Genomic DNA, 26,101 nt, shown 5'->3' with positions numbered 1-26,101 from the left:
TTACTACAGAGCTCAGTGGCTTAAAACAGTGAACATTTCATAGTTCACGGCTCCTGTGAGCGCGGGAGCAGCAGAGCAGGACAGTCCTGGCTCAATCTGGCAAGACTGGAGCCGTAGAAAAACCCAGCTGGGGCAGGAGGCCTCAGGGCCATCACCCACCACTTGGATCTGGCCACCAGGGCTGCTCTGTGGTCCTTGCATTGTGATGTGAGCAGCCCGTACTCTAGGAGAGGGCGAGAAGAAAGTCCCACAGCCTTTCCAGTCCTGGTCTTGGATGCTGCAGCCTTCACTTCCTCTCTAGTCTGTTCATTGGAGTGAGGCGCTAAGTCTTGCCCACACTCAGGGTTTGGGGTGAGAATCACCCTCCACCTCTTAAAGGGATGAGTGTTAAAAGTGTTTGTGGACATATTTTTAAACCATCCAGGTATGTCAGATGGTAATAAGCACGGAAATGGGACTCAGGGGGACCCTGAGTTGTGGAGTGAGCAGGGGAGTAAGAATTGTAAGTAGGGAGGCCAGGGAGACAGTATAGTGAGGGTGACGTCTGAGCAGGGATGTGAAGGGGGAAGGAGAAGCAGCACGTGGAACATGTTCAGTGTATTGTTATGGAGTGCCAACAAGATTTGCTGAGGGATTGGATCCAGGGTGAGAAGGAAAGAGAGGAGTCAGAGATGACTCCAAGGATTTGGGCTTGAGCAGCTGGAAGGATGAAGTCTGTTTCTTGAGATGAGGAAGACACTGGCTTGGGGGAGAGTAGGAATTGAGCCAGGGCCGTGTTCAGGTTGACAGGACTATCAACTGTCCAGGGGAGGTGGCAGGTTGGCTGTTGAATATTCCAGTCTGGAACCCAAGAGAGACGGCTAGAACTAGAGATGAAAATTGAGACGTCTTGAGCGTATGGATGGTATTAAGTAACATGAGACAAGATGACGTCATCTCATGGGTGCCTGTGGATGGAGACAAGGCCCAAGAATGGAGCTCTGGGGTGCTCCAAGACCATCGGTGGGGAGATTGGGAAAGAATGAGACAGAGGCATGACCAGCAAGGGGTAGGGTCCTGGGACCAACTGGGCAGAGTGCTCGGGGAAGAGAGGAGAGCAGCAGAGTCCAACCTGCTGATGGGCCAGGTCAGATGGGAGACGGGATCAAGGGACAGCTGGTGGCCTTAGTAACGAGGAGCACGTTGGAACTGCCATAGAGTAGTCCCGCTGGCGGGGAAGTAAGCACTCAAAGCTTGCCTGCAGCAAGGTCTGGAGAAGTGGGAACAGGAAGACAGAATGGAGGCGGCTCACCAGTATCTTTTACTCTGGTTGGGAGCAGAACAGTGGAGGGGCGGGTGAAAGGAGACCCGGGCAGGGACGGGGGAAGGGCCTTGGTTTCTGCTGTGGTGTTTTAAGGTGAGATGGGGGAGAAAATGTCCTTGTGCTAATGGGACGAGCTAGTGGAACTTGCTTATCCAGAGAGGGAGCCGTGATGGCCGGAGATCCGGGTGGGAGCCAGGGCTTGAGGCTGCTGCCCAGCAGGTGGGGCTGATCCCAGAGAGGAGGAAGGCTGAGTGCAGGCCTTGGTTTTGTCTCCATGAAATGGGAAGGTCACCGGCTGAGAGTGAGAATGGGAGAGGAGGTGTTCGGGGCTTGAAGAGTGAGGCGGCGTGAAAGAATCACACCTGGGGGATTGTGTAGGTCCCGGCACACACACTTTACCCTCTGCATTCTGATGACATACGTGATGCCTCAGTCAGACGTGGCCACTCAGCACTGAGCTGCCCATGCCGCGTACTCTGCCATTCTTTTTTTTTTTTTTTTGAGACGGAGTCTCGCTGTCACCCAGGCTGGAGTGCAGTGGCCGGATCTCAGCTCACTGCAAGCTCCGCCTCCCGGGTTCCCACCACTCTCCTGCCTCAGCCTCCCGAGTAGCTGGGACTACAGGCGCCCGCCACCACACCCGGCTAGTTTTTTGTATTTTTTAGTAGAGACAGGGTTTCACCGGGTTAGCCAGGATGGTCTCGATCTCCTGACCTCGTGATCTGCCTGTCTCGGCCTCCCAAAGTGCTGGGATTACAGGCTTGAGCCACCACGCCCGGCCCTTTGCCATTCTTGAGATCACCCTTGATTCTCTCAGTTGCTGCTGCCCTCCTTTGCTTGTTCAGGCTTGGTAGTAAGAGCCTCAGGTAGGGCAGGATGTGGACACACAGGTTGGTTAGAGGGTACTCGAAAACACGAAATTTACAACAACTGAGTGAACTCAATTGATATGGATTTAAATCTTTTTTTTTTTTTTTTGTAACTTTCCAGTAGCATGTATAATTGGAGCACAGATGTATTTTTTTATTGATCCATATTGGGTATACATATTTAGGGGGTATATGTGATAATTTGATACATTCGTGTAATTACATCAGGGTAATTGGGATATCCATCACCTTACATATTTCTCCTTTCTTTACACTAGGAACATTCAAGTTATTCCCTTGCAGCTATTTTGAAATGTATCACCTTTTTTTTTTTTTTTTTTTTTTTTTTTGAGGCAGAGTCTCTCTCTTTCGCCCAGGCTGGAGTGCATTGGTGCGACCTGGGCTCACTGCATGTTCCACCTCCCAGGTTCAAGCAATTCTCCTGCCTCAGCCTCCCGAGTAGCTGGGATTACAGGCATGAGCCACTACGCCTGGCTAATTTTTGTATTTTTAGTAGAGGCAGGGTTTCGCCATGCTGGCCAGGTTGGTCTCGAACTCCTTACCTCAGGTGATTCATTCGCCTCAGCCTCCCAAAATGCTGGGTTTGCAGGTATGTGCCACCACGCCTGGCGTGTATCACCTAGTAATGTTAACTCTAGTCACCCTGCTGATCTATCCAACACCAGGTCTCGTTTCTTCTAAGGGTATATTTGCAGCCATTGATCAGCCTCTCTTCATCCTCCCCCTCCCCATCCTTCCCAGCTGATTTTCGGTTTTTGTTTCTGACTCTGTTCAGTCTCCCAGTTGTGTATTTCACCATGGAAGTGCCACATGTCCATGTTAGGGCATTAATATCACAAGGGTCCAAGGAATGGATTGTTGCCCTCCCCAGTTTCTTAAATACTGCCTGCTTCATGTCAGTACCTTATAAGCATGGCCCATCTTTCTAAAATCTTTTGGGCTTTCATTAAGGAATTTATAAATTTCTGATAGATTTATGTTTCTACAACTAATGTTGTTACTTTATCTGCTGAGATTTGGTTTTCTTGTTTATAGGTACAGACTCTTAATGAGCAGGATTGGGAACGTGCCCAGCAAGCTAGTGTCTTGGCAAATGTAGCACAAGCATTCGAGAGTGATGCTGACGTGTCTGATGGTGAAGATGACAGGGACACTCTCCTCAGCTCAGTTGACCTGCTGTCGCCCAGCGGCCAGGCCGACGCGCACACGCTAGCCATGATGCTTCAGGAGCAGCTGGACGCCATCAACAAAGAGATCAGGTGTGTGCAGCCGTGCATGACACTCACCACACGCGTGGGTGTCTCTGAGGAATCTCATCCTGCCTGGAAAAGTCTGGATGAAATACTATTAACATTTCTAAGTGTTCCATAATAATAGAACTTACTTAACTTCTGTTTTAAGAATTTTAAGTTCTGAAATTGCCCTTGAATATAAAATTCAAGTAACCAGGGCACTCTCCCCACAGTCACGGCACTGGTACCTTTCGATAGAACATTGTGGGACCTGAGAGGTGTTCAGTCCTTCCCCTGGGAGGGTGCCTGAAGGGGCTCTGGGCCCGCCCGGCTCCCACTGCCGTCCTGAGAGCTGCACTTGGAAGGCCATGTGAGCTGAGCACATCTGGAGGAGGCCGATCGGCCTACCTTCCTGACCCGGAGTGCAGATGAAAGGTGTGCACGGCGGTGGACTGGAAAGAGATGACAGACTGAAGCCTGCCTTGGATGAACAGCCTCCACAGGCCAGTGCCACTCACTAGAGAGACCAGTGCTCAGAACAAGTGCATGCCAGAGCAAGCACATAGGGTGGGAAGGGAGAGGGAGGGTTGCTTATCAACCCCCTTCTGGTCTGAGTGTCCCTCGTTGACCCTGAACCCTGAAAGGAGCGCGTTGCCGTCACCTGCCGTGTGTGCAGCCTCCTGCACAGAAGAGGCTGTGTGTAGTGCGTCCGTCAACCTCACGTGTTCAGGTCCCATCACACAGTGGCCTGGCACAGAACGCTGGAGCTCTTCCGGAGTGCACGCGCCACTCCAGTGTGCCTTTCCCTGTGTGAAGTTAACACGGACAGTGAGTGCTCAGAGTGCAGGTTTGCCCTCTAGTCTCATCAGTATTTTAAAGGGTTTTTCTTTAGCAACTTTAGCAGTTACAATGCAGAACTTCCAAAATGGGCCAACTGTAGAATGGAATCTAAGAATTGCTTTTATATTGACAAAGAGACCGGTAAACCCTGCCCACGCTGGCTTGGCCTAGGGACACAGCAGTGTGACCAGGGGGTGCCTGGGATCTACCCCCCAGGCCCTGACCTGACGTGCCGCTTGGCCAGCCTGAATCCAAGTGAGGAACAGGTGTGTGCGTGGAGTCCTGTGGCAGGTCTGGGTGGGGTGCTGCCAGGACTTGGTTGTGAATTTTATGCGGGTAGAGGTGCCAGTCCTGAGAGAACAGGAGGTAAAGAAGAGAAGGTTAAGAGAAACATCAACAAGAGCTGTATTACTCCAGCTTTTTTTTTATTAAAAAGAAAAAAAAATAGGGCTGTATGTTCTGAAGTAAGAAGTTGGTATGCTGCTGGTGTTTTTGACTTTATAAACTCCCATTTCATGTGCCATGTTGAAAACTGGTGAAGAGGCCCCTGCAGCAATCTGTTGCCAGGCATGGGGGCCCTTTGAAGGAGGAGGTGCAAAATAATACGATGCGTTCAGAAAGATAGTCTTTCCTCATCATTATGGGAGCTGGGAAAGGATTATATACCTTTTGTTTTTATTTTTATTTTTATTTTTATTTTTGGAGACGGAGTCTTGCTCTGTCGCCCAGGCTGGAGTGCAGTGGCCAGATCTCAGCTCACTGCAAGCTCTGCCTCCCGGGTTCACGCCATTCTTCTGTCTCAGCCTCCCAAGTAGCTGGGACTACAGGCGCCTGCCACCTCGCCCGGCTAGTTTTTTGTATTTTTTTTAGTAGAGACGGGGTTTCACCGTGTTAGCCAGGATGGTCTCGATTTCCTGACCTCGTGATCCGCCCGTCTCGGCCTCCCAAAGTGCTGGGATTACAGGCTTGAGCCACTGCGCCCGGCCTGTTTTTATTTTTTATAATGTATTACTAGATAAAAGTGCTTCCTCTTTATGCAGAAAGCTGACCTGGTGTAAATGTTCTGTCCACTGACTTGTGGATTTTCTTCTATTAATAATGATTAGAAATGTAAGTAGAGCTTTAATTGGAAGGGTTATTGCAAGGTTTCTATATTTTAATGCTAGAATAATTATTATTGGCACAGTCAAATATTAAAACTGCTGTCTAGTGATCCACTCTAGGATAGAGGATCATTAATCTTGAATTCCAAATTTATGTAGCATGGTTGGCATGAATCCAGAAATTTAGATGAGGATGGTAGAGAATCCCATCAGATAACACTCTGGTTCAAATTTAAACTTAAAAAAAAAAAAAAAACTCAGTATTTTAATTTAATCTAAACAGTTAAGTGTTTGGAAACTCCTAATTGCTTTGTGGATCTGTTCTTTATATTAGAGTTCCTGATTTCCAGTTGAAGAAATCTGTAGAAGTCTTCAGCTTTGCTCTAAGAATAGGGGAGATAAGGGTCATAAAATTTTAAAATATTGCTTAGTAAAGAAACTATTAATTGCAACCATAGGAAAAATTGCCATCCAGCCTTCTCCAAAATTTTAGTGTAAATAAGTAAAATCAAATATGAATGATATCCAGAACCAACAAGACTCAATGGAAGGTTTACTTTTTGTTGTTGTAAGATGTAGTACATTAAAAAAGATTGAGGCCAGTGTGGTGGCTTATGCCAGTAATCCCACCACTTTGGGAGGAGGCTGAGGTTGGAGGATGGCTTGAAGCCAGGAGTTTGAGTCCAGCCTTGGCAACATAGGAAGACCTCGTCTGCACAAAACATTTTTTAAAAATGAGCCAGGCGTGGTGGTGCATACCTGTTGCCCCAGCTACTTGGGAGGCTGAGGCAGGAGGATCCCTTGAGCCCAGGAGTTCGAAGCTGCAGTGAGCTGTGATCATGCTACTGTACTCCAGCCAGGATGAGAGAGTGAGACTGTGTCTCAAAAAATATAAAAATTAGACTGGGTGCGGTGGCTCACGCCTGTAATCCCAGCACTTTGGGAGGCTGAGGCGGGTGGATCACAAGGTCAGAAGTTCGAGACCAGTCTGGCCAACATGGTGAAACTAAAAATACAAAAAATTAGCCGGGCATGGTGGCGCATGCCTGTAATCGCAGCTACTTGGGAGGCTGAGGCAGGAGAATTATTTGAACCCAGGAGGTGGAGGTTGCAGTGAGCTGAGATCACGCCATTGCACTCTAGCCTGGGCAACAGAGCGAGACTCCATCTCAAAACAAACAAAAACATAAAAATTTTAAAAGAGTAGGACATTTTTGCTGAAGTGTTCATTGAGTAACTTATTATTGGAGTTTACTCATAGTAATACAGAGTATAAGCATGGTCTTTCTCATGCAAACACATTAATCTGTTTGCCGAAACGGGAGGACTGACTGCTTTTGTTTTATTTTAGGTTGATTCAGGAAGAAAAAGAAAACACAGAGCAGCGGGCAGAGGAGATTGAAAGTCGAGTTGGCAGCGGAAGTCTAGACAATCTTGGTCGTTTTAGATCAATGAGCTCCATTCCCCCCTACCCTGCTTCCTCACTTGCTAGCTCCTCCCCTCCGGGCAGTGGGCGCTCCACCCCACGAAGGATCCCTCACAGCCCAGCCCGGGAAGTGGACAGACTGGGCGTCATGACCCTTGTACGTATCCGCCCTTTCCCTGCTGTGGCTGCCCTCAGCATACCTGTATGAAATTTTGGACACTACAAATCTACCCACAAGAAAATCAAGTACATTCATTATTCTAAGAGGTTCAAGATTATAAAACCTAGTTATTATTTAATCATTCAGTTATGACAAACTAATTTTAACATTTGGGACTGGGCATGGTGGCTCACGCCTGTGATTCCTCAAACTTTGGGAGACTAAGGTGGGCAGATCACTTGAGCCCAGGAGGTCAAAACCAGCTGGGCAACATGGCAAAACCCTGTCTTTACAAAAAGTAGCTGGGCATGGTGGTGTATGCCTGTAGTCCCAGCTACTCTGGAGGCTGAGGCGGGAGGATCACCTGAGCCTAGGAGGTTGAGGCTACAGTGAGCCATGATTGCATCACTGCCCTCCAGCCTGGGCAGCAGAGTGAGACCCTATCTGAAAACAAATCCCAAAAAATATTAAATTTTTTTTTAATATTTGGCTGACCAGGCTAGCAATATACCATTTGTTTGTGTGACATTAGGCATGACAACTGTGCAAAAGTACAGCAGCCAGAAGGGGAAATATTTTCTGTTTTCTAGGAAAAACTACTTAGCAAAAGTAAATAAAGGCGGACATCAGAGTATATGGGAAAATGTATAAAGGGAGTCAGTGCATTTCTTTCCTTTTGGAGTGCCCAGCCAGCTTCCAGGGCATCTACTACCGGAAAAAAAAAAAAAAAAAAAAAAAGGAAAACATGCGAAATGGGTTCTGCATGTGAAGCCGTGAACAAGCTAGCTGCTTCGTGGCTCCCTAAGGAAGCAGATGGGCGGCTTCCCTTCGCAGCTTAGGGTCACCTCTCACCTGGAAATGCGATGACCTTCTGGTGTTTGGCGTTTGCAAAGTGTGCGGGTCTGAGGAATGTTTAAAACTTTCCTGTGGGCCTGGCACGGTGTCTCACGCCTGTAATCCCAGCACTTTGGGAGGTCAAGGTAGGAGGATTGCTTGAGCTAGGAGTTAAGAGACCAGCCTGGGCAACATAATGAGAACCCCATCTTTATTTAAAAAAACAAAAAACAAAAAAACCATCTTGTATATTTAGGATTTGTCAGTATGCTGTCAATGAAATATTTCATAATTAGACGATTTGCTTTTTAACTGCGCTTCTATCATATTTTTTCCCGTTACCATCTATTTTCATTTTTAGTTGTGTTGTTAGCCAGCATGCAATTAAATCGATGGTGAATCATTTTAGTGGCATATGAGGTGGTAACTAGTCTATTTTGCAGTGTTTTGAAATACTGTTTTTATAATTTACATCATCTAATTAGGTAATATTTTAAACTCTTTGACTGTTTTATTTGTGGTTTTATGCTTATTTCTGTCCAGAGAATTTGTAAAAACAGTTGTGTATGTTTATATATTTTTTCTGGTTTTGTAATTCCGTATGCTGGCTGACAGTCTCTATGCTTCCGTCATTGGTTTTGATTTCCTGTCATCCTTTTGTTTTATTATTTTAGCCATCTCCAGATTCATTTTTAATCCAGACCTCAGGTCCCCATCAGTCTGTAGTTTACTCATCCACCTCCCCTCCCAGTTCCACCCCATGCTATAGCGATTCTTCACAGCATGCTCAGGTAACCACGCAACTGTGTGTGTTCGATCATGTGTGAGTCTGTGCTGTGATGACTTTATTAATGGGTTGCTTTTCTCTTAGTTAAAAGTATCTTTTTCTCAATGATAATAAATTTAAATTAGTGTATTACTATATAGTAAGTATGGATACAGGCAAGACATAGGTGTTTAAGAGTGTTTTTACTCAAATTATGTAGGATTTCTGTAATTCATAAGTGTTTCCTACATAAATAATCTATCTAAGCGTAGACTTAATGGAAGCTGTTTACACAGACAGTATGCTTTCTGGTTCTGATGATTGTATTCAAGACTGTAAATCTCATCAGCTTGTTGAATCTCATCAGCTGCTGTCTCTAATAGGTTATTTTTAAATTAAAATATCTTACTTGAATCATAGGATGGATGTAAAGATTCTACCTAACATTATGCTAGCTTTTGTTCTTATATATTTTCACAGGATACCTTGCTTTAAGCAATAACTTTATTTTTGAGAAGTGGTAAATCAAATTCTAGGTAAGGATTTCACATTAATGTCCAACAGGTGATTAACTAAAAGTAGGTTTGTTCAGTTTTATAATTGGTATTGCAGTAACTTCGTCATCAGTTGGAATATTTTTAATTATAACATGGATTTTATTAAAGAAAACTAAGTTATAGAGAGATTTGGCTTAGAATAGATGATTGTTAGGGTCGTTTATTATATAGAATGCCATATTTTAATAAAACACAAGAAATAGAATTTTATCTAAGTAATAATTTATAGTGTTTCTCTAATAAACCTTTAATAACTTGTATTTAAATTTTTTGGTGAAAAAATGGTTCTGTATCCAATTACATTTTCTCTAAATCGTGTCTCCTGTCATTTCTATTTTAATATATTTGCTTATACTGATCCTTGAACTTCTGACTTCAAAGTGTATAGTAAATCTGGTTTCTCTTCATTTCTTTGCACGCATCTATCAGCCTAGTGATTTAAGGAAACATCGTAGAAAGGTAAATTATTTAGTAATTTAACGTATCTTTGTATCTCAATAATGTATTGAAGAGTACCTATCATATTTTACATAAATACAGCATTATGTAGTTGTATAATAATGAACGGTTGGCATTTTAATGGAGGTGTCTAAAGTGACCTAGCACCTTACTGGATGATGGTTCTATTGGAAATTAGTCATTAGTGGTTTTCACAGAACACTGGGACAAATGTAACAGTTTGCCATTCTCTCACCTTTTTAGCCTTCTAGTCATCACATGCTTATTCATGGTAGACGTAGTTTTAAAAATAAGAAATTACTCGTGCAAAGCTATGGATTGTAGATTCGGGGGAACCCATTTTTGTAATAGTCACAGCTAGCGTTGGGCTCTTGCCGTATGCTGGGCACTGTGCTGAGTGTTTCCCCAGTCTGGTGCAGGCTGAGTGTCCCTGATCTGAGATGCTCAGGGCCAGAGGGATTTCAGATTTCAGATTTGTTTGAATTTTGAAATATTTGCATTACACTTACTAGTTGGGCCTCTCAAATCTGAAAATCCAAAATCTGAAATGCTCCATTGACCGTTTCCTTCAAGCATCATGTCAGCACTCAAATTAGAGATTTTGGAGCATTTTGAATTTCAAATTTTTGGGTTTGGGATGCTCAACCCGTATTTAATCCCCATACACATCCCCGTGAGGTTACTGTTGTTATCCCCATTTTACAGATGTGGAAACTAAAGCTTAGAGAGGCCCCACAGTGCACAGTGCTGATTTGAGTTCAGATTTGTCTGATTTCAAAATCTGACAGGTGACCGCTTCACCATCTAGCCTTACTTGTCTCAGATACTCTGACCTCCCTGGCAGCATTCCCACAGAAGGAGGCCCAAGACCACTTCTCTTTAGAGATAACTGTGGATTGGGCCTTCCTGTTCTCGAAGGAAGTAGAGTACATTAAGAGCAGATCTGCTCGGTGGCTGTTCTTTATGTTGACCCAAAATCTCCCCCTCATAACTTTCACACTCTGGTCTTTATTCTGTGCTGGTGTCTGAAACCCGCCTGATGATGCGGTGACTGGGCAGCTGTTTAGATACCTAAAGGCATCTGTCTCTGACAAAAGCGTGGGACCTGGTCAGCAACTGTCTGTGAGCTCTCTGTTGGATGATTTAGTGAAACTGCTTGGGTTCGGATCCCAGTTTAATCACTGATGAGTTTGTGAGCTGGGGTCTGTTTCTACCTCGGTTTGCTCTCCTGAGAAGTGAAGATGATGATAGAACAGTGCCACTTAAAGTGGCATTGGACCTGTGGCTGGCTGTGGTGAGATAAGGAGCTTACACCAGCAGCAAAAGACACAGAGCACGGCCTTCAGTTCAGCTGACTTCTATTGGATTGTGTTTTCTTTATTTTTTGATAGCAAGATTTTCTCAGTGAAGGAAGCATCATGTTGATTGATACTTAGGCATGATAACCTGGCCCTGTTGGTCACTGGTAACTTCAGCGTGCTGCTTGGTGGCTTTGAGGAGCCTAGTCCTCGGGTGGTTGTGAGGTTAAACCAGGTGTGCGTGCAGAGTGCCAGGCCTGGTGCCAGACCTGGTCCACAGAAGACTGTCGCCTTCATTCTCTGTGTCAGTGGTGTTGGTGTGGACCAAGAGGACTTCCCTGCTCTCTAGTAGGCCTGAGCTGGGATGGAGGCGGAAGTCTGGCACATGACACCACTACAGCGTACGGAGGAGTGCAGAGGGCGGCATGTGGGGGAGTGCGGAGAGTGGCGTGTGGAGGGATGCGGTGGGCAGCGCTGGCCAGGCTCTCGGGGCTTTCCCCAGACTCTGTTAACAGCTTACAGCCAGCTGCATGTCAGCTTGCCCTGTACCCTGTTTTTGGTTTTGTTTTTTTAAAACAGATGATTGTTTCAACCTGAATTTTGAAACTTAAGCTTCATATTGATAATTTCTAGATATGAAAGCCTTTCATTGTCTTGTGATTGTAACTGGAAAGTAGGAAAGGGTGCAGGATTCATTTGCATTTTAACTGTCAGTTGAGATTTGTCCTAAATGAGCACAGCTCCATTTTGCATTGAATGCACTTGGTCCTCCCTGAGCCACAGTGGGGCTACAGTAGGATTGATATACTTTACACAATCCCATTTAAAAAGCAGAAGTTCAAACTGAGCCCAGTGGTACATGCTTGTAGTCCCACCTACTTTGGAGGCCGAGGCAGAAGGATCAGTTGAGCACAGGAGTTTGAGGCCGTAATGCAAAATGATCACATCTGCAAATAGCCACTGCAGTCCGGCCTGGGAATCATAGCAAGAACCTGGCTCTTAAAAATTTTTTTAATAAAATAAAGTTTACCGTTCAAGTCTTGCTGTTTATAGTAATGCTTGCTCAACGTGTTTTATGAAATCTAGTCCCAATCAAAACCAGAAAACACAGATGTATAAGCAGGATCTGCCTAGACCCTGCAGGGGTGAGTCTGTTCACTGTTGTTGCCACCATCCTGCTCCCTCAGCACATGGGCATATTCATGCTCCACTGCAAAAACGAAAAACGCTGGGAGTCTGACAAAGATCATCTTGTAATGATAAGCCTGGAAGTATATTCTTTTAAGCCATATTGAAGAAAAATGTTTAAACTGCATAGAAGTGCTTCAATTTATAGTGTCCAGTCCAAACATTATTGAGAAATATGAGCCATAGACATGTGTATGGGTGGCCATGGGCTGTTCCTTGTTTATTTTTTACCCTTTCAGACAAAAAGGTATTTGACAATTTTGCCCCAGAGGTTTCTGCCGTCTCTAGAGTGTCTTTCGAAGTACATCAGGAGGTAAACGTTGCTGGCTCTTCATTAGTGCGAGTTAATGCTGTCTGACATTTGTAACGATATGGTTTATAGGTGTTGTTCGGATCTCTGCAGCTGAGTGACTGTCCTCATAATGTGCCTAGGATAACCTTGGGCTGCATGGAGGAGGCTGAGGATGAGGGGCATCCCTGTGTCCTGCTGGGCCCAGTGCACGCTCGTGGGGAGGCAGACCAGGAGTCTGACGGCTCTGTGGTGCTGTGCTGCGTGGCCCTTCAGAACGGTGCCAGACTGAAACAAGACTTTCTGTGCTGGCAGAAAGCACAGCGAATCGATTTTCAAAAGAAGTTTATGGCTATTATTTAAGGCCTGAGTTTTTCACAGTCTGCTATTAACTGACTTCGCGCTTCTCTCACCCTTCAGTTGCCACCTTCCAGAGAAGAGGTACGAGATGACAAGACAACCATAAAGTGTGAAACCTCCCCGCCTTCCTCCCCGAGAGCCCTTCGGTTAGACCGGCTGCACAAAGGGGCACTGCACACCGTCAGCCACGAGGACATCAGGGACATAAGGAAGTAAGGAGCCTGCAGCAGCCCCGTGCAGAGCGTACTTGTCTTTTCGTTTCCAGTGCTGAGAAATCGACGAATCTTTTCTTGACTAAAACAATGATTTTCTAGAATTGTCTGTTAATTCAGTTGAGTGTATTTACATGTTACACTTAGAATGCCTACCACTGCTCTGGGCTACAGTGAAATCCAGCAGAAAATGCATATCTGTTTGGGCAAGCTTAGTTTGGAAAGGAAGGAGTTAAATGATATCAGCAAGTTTTGGAAAAACTTCATGTCTTCAGAGTCTACAAATTGACTGCTTTCTATTCTTGATGGAGAGTTTGGCAAGCAAATGACAGACTTGGGATTGGAACCGCCCTCTAGGACAACCCGTGCCTTTCAGACGCCCTCTTGCGCCTTTTATAAGCTGTGGAGAGTTCCAAGTTGTACTTACCCATTTACTGAGTGTCCCCACTCAGGAAACCAATCAGCTGTTTTGTTACTAGTATGCCATCTATGCTCTCTTTTGTTTTTCTTTTTGAGACAGTCTCGCTCTATTGTCCAGGCTGGAGTGCAGTGGCATGATCTTGGCTCACCACAGCCTCCGCCTCCCCGGTAGCTGGGACTGCAGGCGCATGCCACCATGCCCGGCTACTTTTTGTATTTTTAGTAAAGATGGGGTATTACCATGCTGGCCAGGCTGGTCTTGAACTCCTGAGCTCATGATCCGCCAGCCTTGGCCTCCCAAAATGCTGGGATTATAGGCATGAGCCACCGCGCCCAGCCCCTCTTTTTTCAAACTCCATTGGATTTCGGTTCTGTGCCAGGCAATATGCAGGGGAGGCATGTATGTTAATTTTTGCAGTAACCCCTCAGGCAGTTAACATTGCCACGTTTCTCAGCTGAGCAGAGTAATGCTCAGGGCAGTTGTGGGAACTGCTGGAGGGGTAGCAGGCGGACCACTGAGTTTTGGCACCTGATGGCGCGGAGTCAGGGCCTCCCCTGGAGGGAAGGGGAGCTCCGTGTCAGAGAGTCTCAGCTGCCCAGAATGGGTCTCTGTGCTGGCCTCACCGGGAGCCTGCCTTTGTCATGCATGATGCACTTGGTGAGGAAGATGTGTGTGAAAGAGACTGGAAGTGCTTGTAGGGAAGTTTGCAACTGTTAATATGTGAAGTATCCTACACGGGCACATGGTAAAGATCCGTTTTCTTTCCTCGAAGCTCCACAGGCTCCCAGGACGGTCCCGTGAGCAATCCCAGCAGTAGCAACAGTAGCCAGGACTCGCTCCACAAAGCCCCAAAGAAGAAAGGCATCAAGTCCTCCATTGGCCGCTTGTTTGGCAAGAAGGAAAAGGGCCGACCTGGACAAACCGGCAAAGAAGCATTAGGACAAGGTTGGTTGGTTTTCCGCACCCTTCCCAGCAGCCAGGGGTCGGGGAGGAAGGCACTGCCTTCGGTGCCAGCAGTTCCCATGCGGTGCTCCGGCAGCCGTGTGCTCTCCAGGGAGCAGCGGCTGTGAAGGCCTGGGAGCTAGAGAGCAGCGGTTTATGCTCACTTGCCACTCAGGTACCACACGTTTTCTGTCTTTGAGCATTTTTGTCTTGCGCATTTGGTTGTCTAGTCAGAAACTTAGGCTTAAGAAATGATTTCTCTCTGAACCTGCAAATATTCATCCGCCTATTTATGAAAACATAGAACTTTGTCATGCTGATTTTTACTTCTGGGCTGTTCTGCTTCCTCATAGCTGGCGTTTCCGAGACAGATAATTCATCTCAGGATGCCTTGGGACTTAGCAAATTGGGAGGACAGGCTGAAAAAAATCGTAAACTTCAAAAAAAGTAAGCTTTGTATTATTTCTTCATCTCATTGCATGGTTTTCAGTTGTGCCTAAGTAGTGTTCGTTAATTATAATATGTAGCTATGTATATATACATTGTATTCTGAAAGCTTTACCTACAGCCTTAGTTAAGCCGTACTTTCTGGAAGATTTAGAGTGTTTGTGAAATTTCGAAGAAACTCACACTGGTATCCCTATTGTCTTGGAAAGTTGTCCAACTAGGAGATAGGATGGGTGAGAGTTGGACTCGGCTGCCTGAGCACTGGAGTCGGCCCTGGCGCCTGCTCAGGTTCACTTTGTGACGTCGAGGAAGTGACTTAGCATCTCTGTGCTTCAGTTTTCTCATCTGTAAAGTGGGGATCCTAGTAGTACATACCTTGTATGGCTTTTATGAGAATTAAATGGGATGATATGCATGAAGTTATTTAAACAGTGCCAGCAAGTCATAAACAAGTTGTAACTGTGGCCACTACAGCGACTGTTGTTTGCCAGCGTTCAGCATTTGCTCTTCATGCTAGTAATCTGCCTGAAACATTTGTCATGTTGCATTTTTTTCTCTTCTGTAGATTTTGTACTTTTATCTCAGAGATACTCCAGATTTTATAGCCTGTTTATTAAGTTTTAATTCTAAACTAAGTCTGCTTCTGACAATAAGCTGTAATATTTGGGATGGCTTTCAACAAAGGAGCACAGGCATTGTGATGCCCCGGGGTGAGGGCATGGAGGAATCAGGTTCCTGTCCCTGGGCCTTCTGGGATGTGGGGTGAGTTGTGTGTTGGCTGACCATAGATGAACTAGATAGGCTGAGACAATGCCTGAGTGAGCTAACAAACGATGAACAAAACTAAAGCCACTTCTGTAATAAAATAAGCAGTTTGTGTAGTCTATGGGGTAAGGCCTGAGCTTGAGAAATGTGGAAGATGGTAACGCCAGGCTTTGAGACAGGGTGAAACTTGATGGGCTGTGTGATGACTCTGAGTGTGGGAAAAATCATCTGGCCACTTTTAAGTGCCCTGAGAAACCAACGCTCATCTGGAAATTGGGGCCCAAAGACACTGGTTCCCAGAAGCACCAGAGCCTGCAGGGACCCTCTGCCCTAGAGGCTCCTTTGCCTTTAGCCCCCAGAGTTGCCGGCTGATTTTTTCTGTTGTGAAATCTGTCTCATTTTAGTTTTCTTTTCAAAGCCTTTATAAATAACTTTATTGATTATATTTTAGGTAAAATGCTCTTAAATGTTAACAATACCATAGGAATACTCAGGTTTTTTGGTTTCCTGTAAATGGAAATTTATAGAAACCACTTAACAGCAAAATCTGATTTGAACATTGCTATGCTTGAACTGTGTAAGAATGTTTTTTTTGTTTGTTTGCTTTTGAGACGGAGTCTCACTCTGTCTCCCAGGCTGGCGTGCAGTGGTGCGATCTTGGTTCACTGCAAGCTCCACCTCCCGTGGTCACGCCATTCTCCTGCCTCAGCCTCCCGAGTAGCTGGGACTACAGGCACCCGCCACCACGCCCAGCTAATTTTTTTTGTATTTTTAGTAGAGACGGGGTTTCACCGTGTTAGCCAGGATGGTCTCCATATCCTGACCTCATGAGCCACCCACCTCGGCCTCCCAAAGTGCTGGGATTACAGGCATGAGCCACTGCGCCCAGCCAAGAATGTTTTAAAATAACTTGGGTAATTGCCATTTGGCCCTGTGAAACTTAATGTTAGGACTAAACTTTCTGCCTCCTGGAAACATCCTAGGAAAATTTCATTCCTTAGATTTTGCTAATGTTACTGTTTTTATTATAGTAAGTATGAGGAAGTGAAATAAAACTTCTCTGTCCTTTATGTTGTGCTTGGGATCCATGTGGAAGTTCTGAAATGTACCAGCTCCTTAGTGGGGAAAATTTCCAAGTACAAAGATTATTTGTCTGACTATAGAGGGCAGTTTCATTTCTTTCACTTAAACTGAGATAAAATTGATTTTAGAAAAAGTGCTTTATTGATTGATTGATTGATTGATTGATTGAGATGAAGTCTCTCACTGTGTCGCCCAGGCTGGAGTGCAATGGCACGATTCTGGCTCACTGCAACCTCCACCTCCTGGTTTCAAGTGATTCTCCTGCCTCAGCCTCCCAGTAGCTGGAATTACAAGTGTGTGCCACCATGCCCAGCTAAATTTTTAGAATTTTTAGTAGAGATGGGGTTTCACCATGTTGGCCAGGCTGGTTTTGAATTCCTGACCTCAAGTGATCTGTCCACCTCTGCCTCCCAAAGTGTTGAGATTACAGGCATGAGCCACCACGCCCGGCCTAAGGTATCTACATATAAATGTGAAAAAAAGTTTGCGTTTTCCAGAAAAAGTATTATATGAATACAGTTTAATATTTATGCCATTCTTAAGAATGAAATTATATTTCTCAGAATTATTTTCTTCTTCTTAACCCCTGATTTCACTCAAAAGTGTGCTTTTAACTGCAAAATTTACACAGCCAGATGCTTTCACTTACAGAGAATTTAAGGAACCTGGTGAGTTTGGTAGCAAGCTGATTTCAAGTTTTGTAAGACACAGTGTGGTGGGCGCATTTGGTACCTGGGATACGTGGTAGTGAACCCGCAAGTCGGGGCTGGCTGTCCTAAAGACGTTCATCAGCTTTGATAGTGCATAGTGATTCCACAGCACTTCTGGAATTCCCCAGGGTTATTGAAACGCCATCTCTTGAAGTAACCTTGCTTTTAAAGTGTTCCCTTTTCACGTTCTCCTTTTTGTCTTCCTAGTGCTTTCTCAGGGTAATCAGACTTGGGAGATTTGCTGGGCTGAGTGTGGGCAGTCACCAGCCACAGGCTCTATGCTGAGCTTCCTGAGAGGATCTTTTTATTTTTTTATTTTCGCCCTTGCACGGTTGCCCAGGCTGAAGTGCAGTGGCACATTCACCACTCACTGCGGCCTTGACTTTTATTTTTAGTAGAGACAGCGGTCTGACTGTGTTGACCAGGCTGGTCTTGAACTCCTGGCCTCAAGTGATCTTCCTGCCTCTGCCTCTCAAAGTGTTGGGATTACAGGTGTGAGCCATCACATCTGGCCCAAGGATCTTTTTAGTTTTGCATGAGAAATGCTGATTCCATCCATTTCTCATCAGGGCGAGCCTACGTCTTTCCTCAGGATTCTGCCAGTGTGCCATGGCCATGGAGCGTGGGAGGGGCTGTGGCTGGGTCACAGAACCGTACTTGTGGTGGTGGTATTTTTTTATGGTTTTTGGAGAGGGTCCTGCTCTGTCACCCAGGTGGCAACTGTACCTGTGAAAGCAAGTCTTGTTCACTGTGTGCAGGGTGCAGGGGATTGAACAGCTTCAGTCTTATGAAAGCAAGGTAATATATTTAGTTTGGATAGTTAAATGAAAGTACTTCCTCCCTATCCCTTACATACTGTTTGATCAGCAAAAACTCACACAAGCTTCTCATTATGAAAGACTTTACCATTATGCTATGTCTTAATTATAAAATGTACAGCATTATTCACAAATTATATGACCTTTTTGCATTATAGCATTCTCAGTAGCCAGTGAAAGAGCCAAGTCTGAGATCAAGCAATAAAGGAGGAATGTAGTTGTTCATGTAAAGGAACAGCCCAGAGGGCCAGGGTGGAGTGGCCTCAGCCATCTCCAAGTTCTGGACTCTGCATCCCCTCGACACAGGGGACTTCTTCCATAATTGGAACAGTTCCCCCAGAGAAAACAGGGGCTCTGGTGTTCCCACCTGGAGTGTCAGCCCAGGGGTAAGGTCCCATGTTTGATCTTAAAGATCATGGACTGGTCTGATAGGGGAGGGGAGCCAGGACACACACTGAGGCCTGGGCCTGCCACCCAGATGGGGTCTCCTCTGCCTTCTTCCTAACTTCCTGTGACTCTTACACACATCCGTCTACCTCCACTGTTTTAACAGTGTTTCCACTGTTGCTTCTGGACCCAGAAGCGTCTCCATTCTGGAAAAGACTTTATAAAAGCTAGTGATCATTGACAGGAAGACGGTACTGGTGAAGTCCAGGACAGTGTACACCAGTCTCCAAGTAATAGAAGTAAAGGATTATTTTTTGACAGTTATTTTTGTTTACAATGAGTATCTATTACATGTTAAAAAATGAAGTCTCTGGCAGAGTGCCAAGGCTGAGCATAAGCTGGAAGCCCTCCTGACTTGGCAGCAGTCAGATCCTCCTTGCTCCTTGGCCAGGCCACGCATGCTCAAGGCCTTAGCAGTTAACCAGATAGTCAGCATTCAGAGCTTTTTCTGGGATTGATATGGCAGGAATTACCTGTACTACTTCCTAGACCCACCAGTGTGTGAAGGAAGCTCTACTGACTGTCGTTGAGGGGCATTTGTCCCAAGGGAACGGAAAGCAGGGTTTCAGCCACCACCTGGTGACTGGTGCCATGCAGTGTGCCCTTCCTCCCAACCCCTTCATTTCACGTCTTGCGATACCACTTCATACTCCTAAGAAAAGTCTGCGGCTATTGAAATGTATTGAAGAGCCAATATCAAATTTTTAGAAATAAGAGATTCTGTGGTATGTCTTACAGAAATTATTATAGAAAAAATGGACTAAAAGCAGCCTAGGGATGTTTAAATGACTTGGGGATATCTTTATGTGCAAACCAAATGTACGTGTCCTCTCCGTTACAATGGCATCTTCTCTCTGAGGCTTTTTATTTTTTTAAACAATTAGCCTCTTTGAAAGCCTTGTAGGTAAACACTTGAGAAATAAAATGAGATTCACCAAGCTTATAGTGTTATTTCTCAAATACCTATGTTAGACAACATTATGTTAACCGTGGGTATTTAAAAATGAGGCATATAGAATATTTCCGATCATATAAAGAGATCTGTGGCAGGACTGACGCCTGCCTGCCTCCTTGTGGTCACCAGTGACACATGGATTCTTGCATTCAGGATTCCCCTGCACTGAGAAAACTGTTAGGGTTTCAAATCTCCCAGGTAGGAGGCCTGTGGGTTAAGCCACAGATGACCCAGTGACTTGATTCAGCAAGTAATCAGCTAAATAGCAGTGTAGAGACAGCCATCCACTGCTTGCCTGCTAGATTAGATCATAACATTGTAGTGTTAAAAAGCTGCAATATTCTTTTTCCTTCTTTCTTTGGGTAAATGCTGAACATTTTTAAAGATTCTCATTGAGATAGGCTACTTTGTTTAGACCAAGGTGTGGTTTCCTCTTTCCAGATAGTTGTCTTCATTGTTTAAAAAGGGAATTGTGATTGTTTTCCTTGAATGTCCTAGACCTTGGATGTGAAGGCTCTGCTGCTGTTTTTTTGTTGTTGTTGATTTTTTTGTTGTTTGTTTTTTGAGATAGAGTCTTGCTCTATCACCCAGGCTGGAGTGCAATGGCATGATCTCAGCTCACTGCAAATTCTGCCTCCCGGGTTCAAGTGATTCTCCTGCCTCAGCCTCCCGAGTAGCTGTGATTACAGGCATGCGTCACCATGTCCAGTTAATTTTTTGTATTTTTTAGTAGAGATGGGGTTTCACCGTGTTAGCCAGGATGGTCTCGATCTCCTGACCTCATGATCCGCCCGCCTCAGCCTCCCAAAGTTCTGGGGTTACAGGCATGAGCCACCGCGCCCAGCCTCTGCTGGTGTTTTTTAAGTTGGTAATAATTTTTTGATTCTGTAAGGAGGTGGGGATTCTGTAGGGAATCAGAGGGAGTCATTCAGTGTTTTCTCACTCAGGCATTCTTTGTAGTGTGCACAGAACTAATGTGGAATGGATGGTGTTGATAATGTAAAACTGTAGAAGATGAAAGGAAAATGATGAGAATTTATAGTCATGTCTCAGAGTCTGTGGGGGATTGGTTCCAGGACCCCTCCTGAAGACCCAAATCCATGGAAGCTTAAGTCTTCTGTATAAAATGTCACGGTGTTTCCATATAACATAGGCATAATCTCCTGTAGACTTCAAATCGTCTCTAGGTTCCTTAGAATACCCAGTGGAATGTAAATGCTTTGTAAATAGCTGTTGTGCTGCATTGATTTTTATTGTTTTTTCCCACTGAATATTTTTGATCTGCAGTTGGTTGAATGTGTGGATGTGGAAGCCACAGATACAGAGGGCAGACTGCGTACTGTTAGACTTTTGCAAATGCTCAGAACACTTTGTTAACTTATTTTATATATGCATATAATAGTGGTTCCTTGATTTTGTTTTTGTTTTTGCTGGTTTTAATTTTTGCTTTTTAGAGATAGGGTCTCACTCGGTTGCCTAGGCTGGAGTGCAGTGGCACAGTCATGGCTTACTGTAGCCTCGGCCTCCTGGACTCAGGCAGTCCTTCCACCTCAGCCTCCCAAGTAGCTGAGACTACAGGCATGCGTCACCATGCCTGGCTAATTCTTTTTAATTTCTTTTTTAATTTTTGTAGAGATGCATCTTATTATATTGCCCAGGCTGCTCTTGAACTACTGGCCTCAAGCAGTCTTCCTGCCTCAGCCTCCCGAGCAGCTGGGACTACAGAGGTGTGCCACTACACCGTGCTAATGTTTAAAATTTTCTGTAGAGATGGGGTCTCGCTGTGTTGTCTAGGCTGGTCTTGAATTCCTGGGCTCAAGTGGTCCTCCTGCCTCGGCCTCCCAAAGAGCTGGGATTACAGGTGTGAGCTACCATGCCTGGCTGATTCTCTAATTTTCAATATCTTCTCCTTTGTAGGCATGAATTGCTGGAGGAAGCCCGGAGACAAGGTTTACCTTTTGCCCAATGGGACGGGCCAACGGTTGTGGTCTGGCTGGAGGTACGTCCTTCATTTAACACGCAGTTGCATGGGTTACAGTATGTGAACTTGCAGTTCTGCCTTGTAGACTGTACCTCACTGTGCTGCCTTCCGCTTTCTGCCTCCAGCTCTGGGTTGGGATGCCAGCCTGGTATGTGGCTGCCTGCCGAGCAAATGTGAAAAGCGGGGCCATCATGTCGGCCCTGTCCGACACGGAGATCCAGCGTGAGATCGGCATCAGCAACCCCCTGCACAGACTGAAGCTGAGGCTGGCCATCCAGGAGATCATGTCGCTGACCAGCCCGTCCGCCCCACCCACGTCTAGAACGGTACGTTCAGAGATAAGCCCTGCATTCTTTGGAAACAGGGAATGCCTCTCTGAAGGTATCACTGCCCTGTTTACATTGCTTCTCCAGTTCCTTAACAGCACATCAAGTATAGTTCTAATTCAAAATTTTAGCATCAGATACATTAGGACTTTTAATTTTGGGGGAATTGGATGGTCAAAGAAACTTCATTAAATGCTTTTATGAAAGATTGGCTAGAATGGCATCATACTATAAAAAAATGAGCTTTTTTAAACATAGAAAAGCAATTATAAATTTAAATATGAAAATATGAAAAATATGAAATATGAAAATACTTAAAAAATTGGTAGAGATGGGGGTCTCGCTGTGTTGCCCAGGCTGGTCTTACACTCCTGGGCTCAAGCAGTCCTCCCACCTCAGCCTTCCAATGTGCTGGGATTACAGGCATGAGCCACCACGCCCGGCTGAGTTTATCAAAATTGAATCGGTCTAAGGGCCTCTTGAAGGAAAAAGTTAATATTTAAGGACACATTTTATAATTGTTTTGAATTTCATTTTTCAGTTTTTGTGATTCAAACTGAATGAGTAATTAACATTTGTACTATATATAAAGATATTTGCTAAGCCAATTATAGTGTGTTTTTAAATGTTACTGGAATATAATATACATATAGAGAAACACACATATGAGTGAACAGTTAAATGATTTGTAAGTCAGCATCCCCTGTGTGGTCCACGCCTACACTGAAAAATGGGATCTGACCAGGGCTCTGAAGGCCTCCTGCTCCTTTTGAGGCACTGCCCCTTCCCTAGGGGTGAGTGCTTGGCTCCTGACGCCATAGACTGCTCTGTTTGTTTCATTCTTTATGAGGATAAACAAGATCCTGTAGTATTCACTCTCTTGTGTCTGGCTTCTTTCACTTAATGTTATGTCTGTGAATTCATCTGTATCATTCTATGTGTAAGCAGCATCTTGAGTAAAATTTTTGTGTCTAGTTCAGAGGACTGGCTCTTCCGCCTTCTTAGAAGCACCCATTTATTTATATATTTATGTATGTATGTATGTATGTATTTAAGTTCTTTAGTTTTTAGAGGCAAGGTCTTACTCTGTCACCCAGGCTGGAGTGTAGTGGCTCAGTCATAGCTCACTGCAGCCTCAACCTCTTGGGTTCAAGCGATCCTCCCACCTCAGCCTCCCAAATACTTGGGACTACTGGTGTGCACCACCACACCTAGCTACTTTCTAAAAACTTTTTAGAGACAGGGTCTTGCTATGTTGACCAGGCTGGTCTCGAACTCCTGGCCTCAAGTAGTCCTCCTGCCTCAGCGTCCCTGAGTGCTGAAGTTACAGGTGTGAGCCACCACGCCCAGCCAGAAGCATCTATTGAAATATAGCTGACATACTAGTAAGAGATACTTGTTATCCCACCGTCAAAATTGATCCCTAAGGCATTTTTGTATTTTTTGTAGAGAATGGGTCTCACTGTGTTGCCTAGGCTGGTCTGGAACTCCTGGGCTCAAGCGATCTTCCTGCCTCAGACTCCCAAGTAGCTGTGACTACAGGCATGCACAGCCATGCCTGGAAAAGGTCCCTAAAGAATTCTAATCCTCCCTTCCCCATCATTCCAGTTTGTGAACAATTTTTTTTTTTTTTTTTTTGAGACGGAGTCTTGCTCTGTCACCCAGGCTGGAGTGCAGTGACGCGATCTCGGCTCACTGCAAGCTCCGCCTCCCGGGTTCACGCCATTCTCCTGGCTCAGCCTCCTGAGTAGCTGGGACTACAGGCGCCAGCCACCGCGCCCGGCTAATTTTTTGTATTTTTAGTAGAGACTGGGTTTCACCGTGGTCTCGATCTCCTGACCTTGTGATCCGCCCGCCTCGGCCTCCCAAAGTGCTGGGATTACAGGCGTGAGCCACCATGCCCGGCCCTGTGAACAATTTTTTAAAATAAAAACTAAAGGGAAAAATAAAGATGAGATCACTGGTTGCCTTATAACCAGTGTTTTACTGTATTTGATTTGTTTGGCCTGTAGGTATTTTCCGTTTGGGGAGCTAAGGACCCTGGGAGCTCAGGATTTCAAGCAGTTCACAAATCTGCAAATGTTCATCCAACATGAGCTGTACTCATACAGTTTCTGTCCATGTGGGAAGTCCCTGAAAGCCCTTAAGAAGGGTTATCCTACTTGAGAAAGAAGAACTATGTTAATAAAAACAAGAATGGTTATTGGGAGATAAGGGCAGGCCAACTCCAGATGTATAAAGTTCAGACTTTTTACACTGGCTGGATTCCCAGTCTCTGCTTTTAGTCTCCTCAGGAGAACACAAATTGTTGTTGCGATGAAGAGCTCCCAGGCACACTTCTCCAAGGAGCACATCACCGCTGGATTCAGGGCTCCCAGTTTACCTTACAAAACAAGTTTTGAGGGGTTTTATTTGTTTTATTTATTTTTTTCTTCTTAGTGAACAAATTATGGTGATGAACAATAAGCTTTGTCCTCCCCTGTTGCTCCGAGAGCTCCTTTCCCATGGCCTGCCTCGGGAGCAGTGTCTGAGCTCTTCTCTGGTTGTTCTACATGAGAGTGGCCTTGCTGAAAATGAAGGTGCTGAGTGGTTTCTCCCGTGTTTATCCACTGTCTTCAGTAATGACGGAGAACACCTCACCTAAGGCAAACTTCACACCATGTCAAAGTGTAAGGAAAAAATCTCCGTCAAGTAGACACACAGGCCACTGTCTGTCTCGTGTCTGGTTCTGATGGCTGCACAGAGCCATCGACACTGCTTAGCACATCCATGACCCCCTCTGCCTGTGGCCTGCCTTCAGCCTTCCAGGCCATCACGGAGCATCTGCGGCAGAAAGCCCTCCAATGGCCAAAGCAAGAGTTTCATGCTGGGTTCTTTGTTGTTAATCTGTTTTAAATATATTGAATCAATAGTTACTTGAGAATTACTCAAAGTTTCCAGAAGTACACAACGTGTTTTCTTCTCTTGATATTTCACATACCTCGGGTAAGCATGGCATCTAAAGCTCTGGGCATCGTGTGCTCTTCTCCTGGTGGTGTTGACCACACGGTGTTAACAGGGAATGGTTATTCTGTACGGGCATCTGAACTGAAAAGTGAGAAGAGCGAACTTTGCCTCCTCGGCCCCTTCTCTGTGCCTGTGGCTTATGCGTGTGCCCCTCTCCTCTTTGTCACTGCTTCCCTTGCCCTGGATGTGGTTGGTGCACTGGGGTCACCTTAGACCACAGGAAATGTCTGGTTAACACACGAAGAGATGGAAACGCTCGCAGCCACGCCACAAACGGTTAGTCATGCACCACAGCCTGCACTCCCCCCGCGCATTTTCCACTAAGACCGTCTAGGTTCTTTGCCTTTTTGTTGAAACAAAAATGTTATTTTCCATTCAATTGTTCCAGATAAGTATTTCCTTTAGTTATTAGTTGAATGTGTAAGTAGAATTTGTATTGTACTTTAGGTTTTTTCCAGGAACTTAAAGTTGGTAGACTCTCTCTTTAGAATGGCTTTAACCTAGCTCTCTTTTTGGAGAGATCTCAGTTGAGCCTCCGTGTGTCTGTGTGACCCTTTCTCCTTCCATGGATGTGCTTGGCCTGGAGAGAGCCCGCTTCTTGCATGAGAAGGTGAAATTGTTGGTTTTGCATGAGTTTTGCATGATGCTTTGCTAGTCTGAACTTTGCCACTCAGTGAAGCTGCATCTCCCCTGCAGAGGTGCTTTGCTGCACTGCTGAGCTCACCAGTACTAATAGTTATGTTCTTTTGCATTCCTAACCGCGTAACCCCAGGAAGACGAGGAGGGAAGCTGGGCTCAGGTTGGAGTCTTTCTGTGATATATTCTTCACTACATGTACAGCAGCAAAAAGCAATTGGAGTATGAAAACTTGTGTCATCTACTTTTTTTGATGTTTATAGCATCTTAATTTATTCAGAGTACAGGACTGTTAATGATTTGAAAGCACTGGTCAAGCCTAGGATTAAAGAGTACGTCTCATGGACAATTTTGAACATTTCTCATATGGTGCCATGGCAGTTATTTTTAATTAATATAGATTGCTTTGTTTAACATATGATCTTTTATACAAAGTCTTGTGGCTTAGGCAGCTTCTGAGATTATGTGTGTAATTTCCTGGTAGGGTAACGTTAATTACAAGCTATACTGATGGGGAAATTGTGTTCTAATAAATTTCCAAACATAGAAATTGGCGTAGTGACTTTTCCTCTGTGTCTTTGTGTTGATTTTATTTACTAAATACTATCCTAATACTATGTCCACTTAAAGATTTTCTTACTAATGGA

General features: G+C 45.0%; 1 protein-coding gene across 38 annotated transcripts in view; it reads left to right on the top strand.

Annotated features, from left to right (window-relative positions):
- The window catches only part of PPFIA1 (PTPRF interacting protein alpha 1), a 171,216-nt gene that overhangs the window by 122,576 nt on the left and 22,539 nt on the right, over positions 1 to 26,101 (top strand). For 10 of the 38 annotated variants that reach the window (XM_077961808.1, XM_077961810.1, XM_077961809.1 and 7 more), the window contains 7 exons: positions 3,229 to 3,452; positions 6,720 to 6,951; positions 12,766 to 12,917; positions 14,111 to 14,283; positions 14,634 to 14,727; positions 21,423 to 21,504; positions 21,612 to 21,812. In XM_077961808.1, coding sequence (XP_077817934.1) covers positions 3,229 to 3,452; positions 6,720 to 6,951; positions 12,766 to 12,917; positions 14,111 to 14,283; positions 14,634 to 14,727; positions 21,423 to 21,504; positions 21,612 to 21,812 — 1,158 coding nt within the window. Of the gene's footprint in view, positions 1 to 3,228; positions 3,453 to 6,719; positions 6,952 to 8,462; positions 8,580 to 9,540; positions 9,571 to 12,765; positions 12,918 to 14,110; positions 14,284 to 14,633; positions 14,728 to 21,422; positions 21,505 to 21,611; positions 21,813 to 25,031; positions 25,116 to 25,590; positions 25,618 to 26,101 lie in introns of all 38 variants that reach the window. The other 28 variants (XM_077961788.1, XM_015113441.3, XM_015113439.3 and 25 more) reach the window with 8 other exon arrangements.

This window comes from Macaca mulatta, chromosome 14 (genome assembly GCF_049350105.2).
Source record: "Macaca mulatta isolate MMU2019108-1 chromosome 14, T2T-MMU8v2.0, whole genome shotgun sequence".
NCBI lineage: Eukaryota > Metazoa > Chordata > Mammalia > Primates > Cercopithecidae > Macaca > Macaca mulatta.
This window is presented reverse-complemented; position numbering and strand designations above follow the sequence as displayed.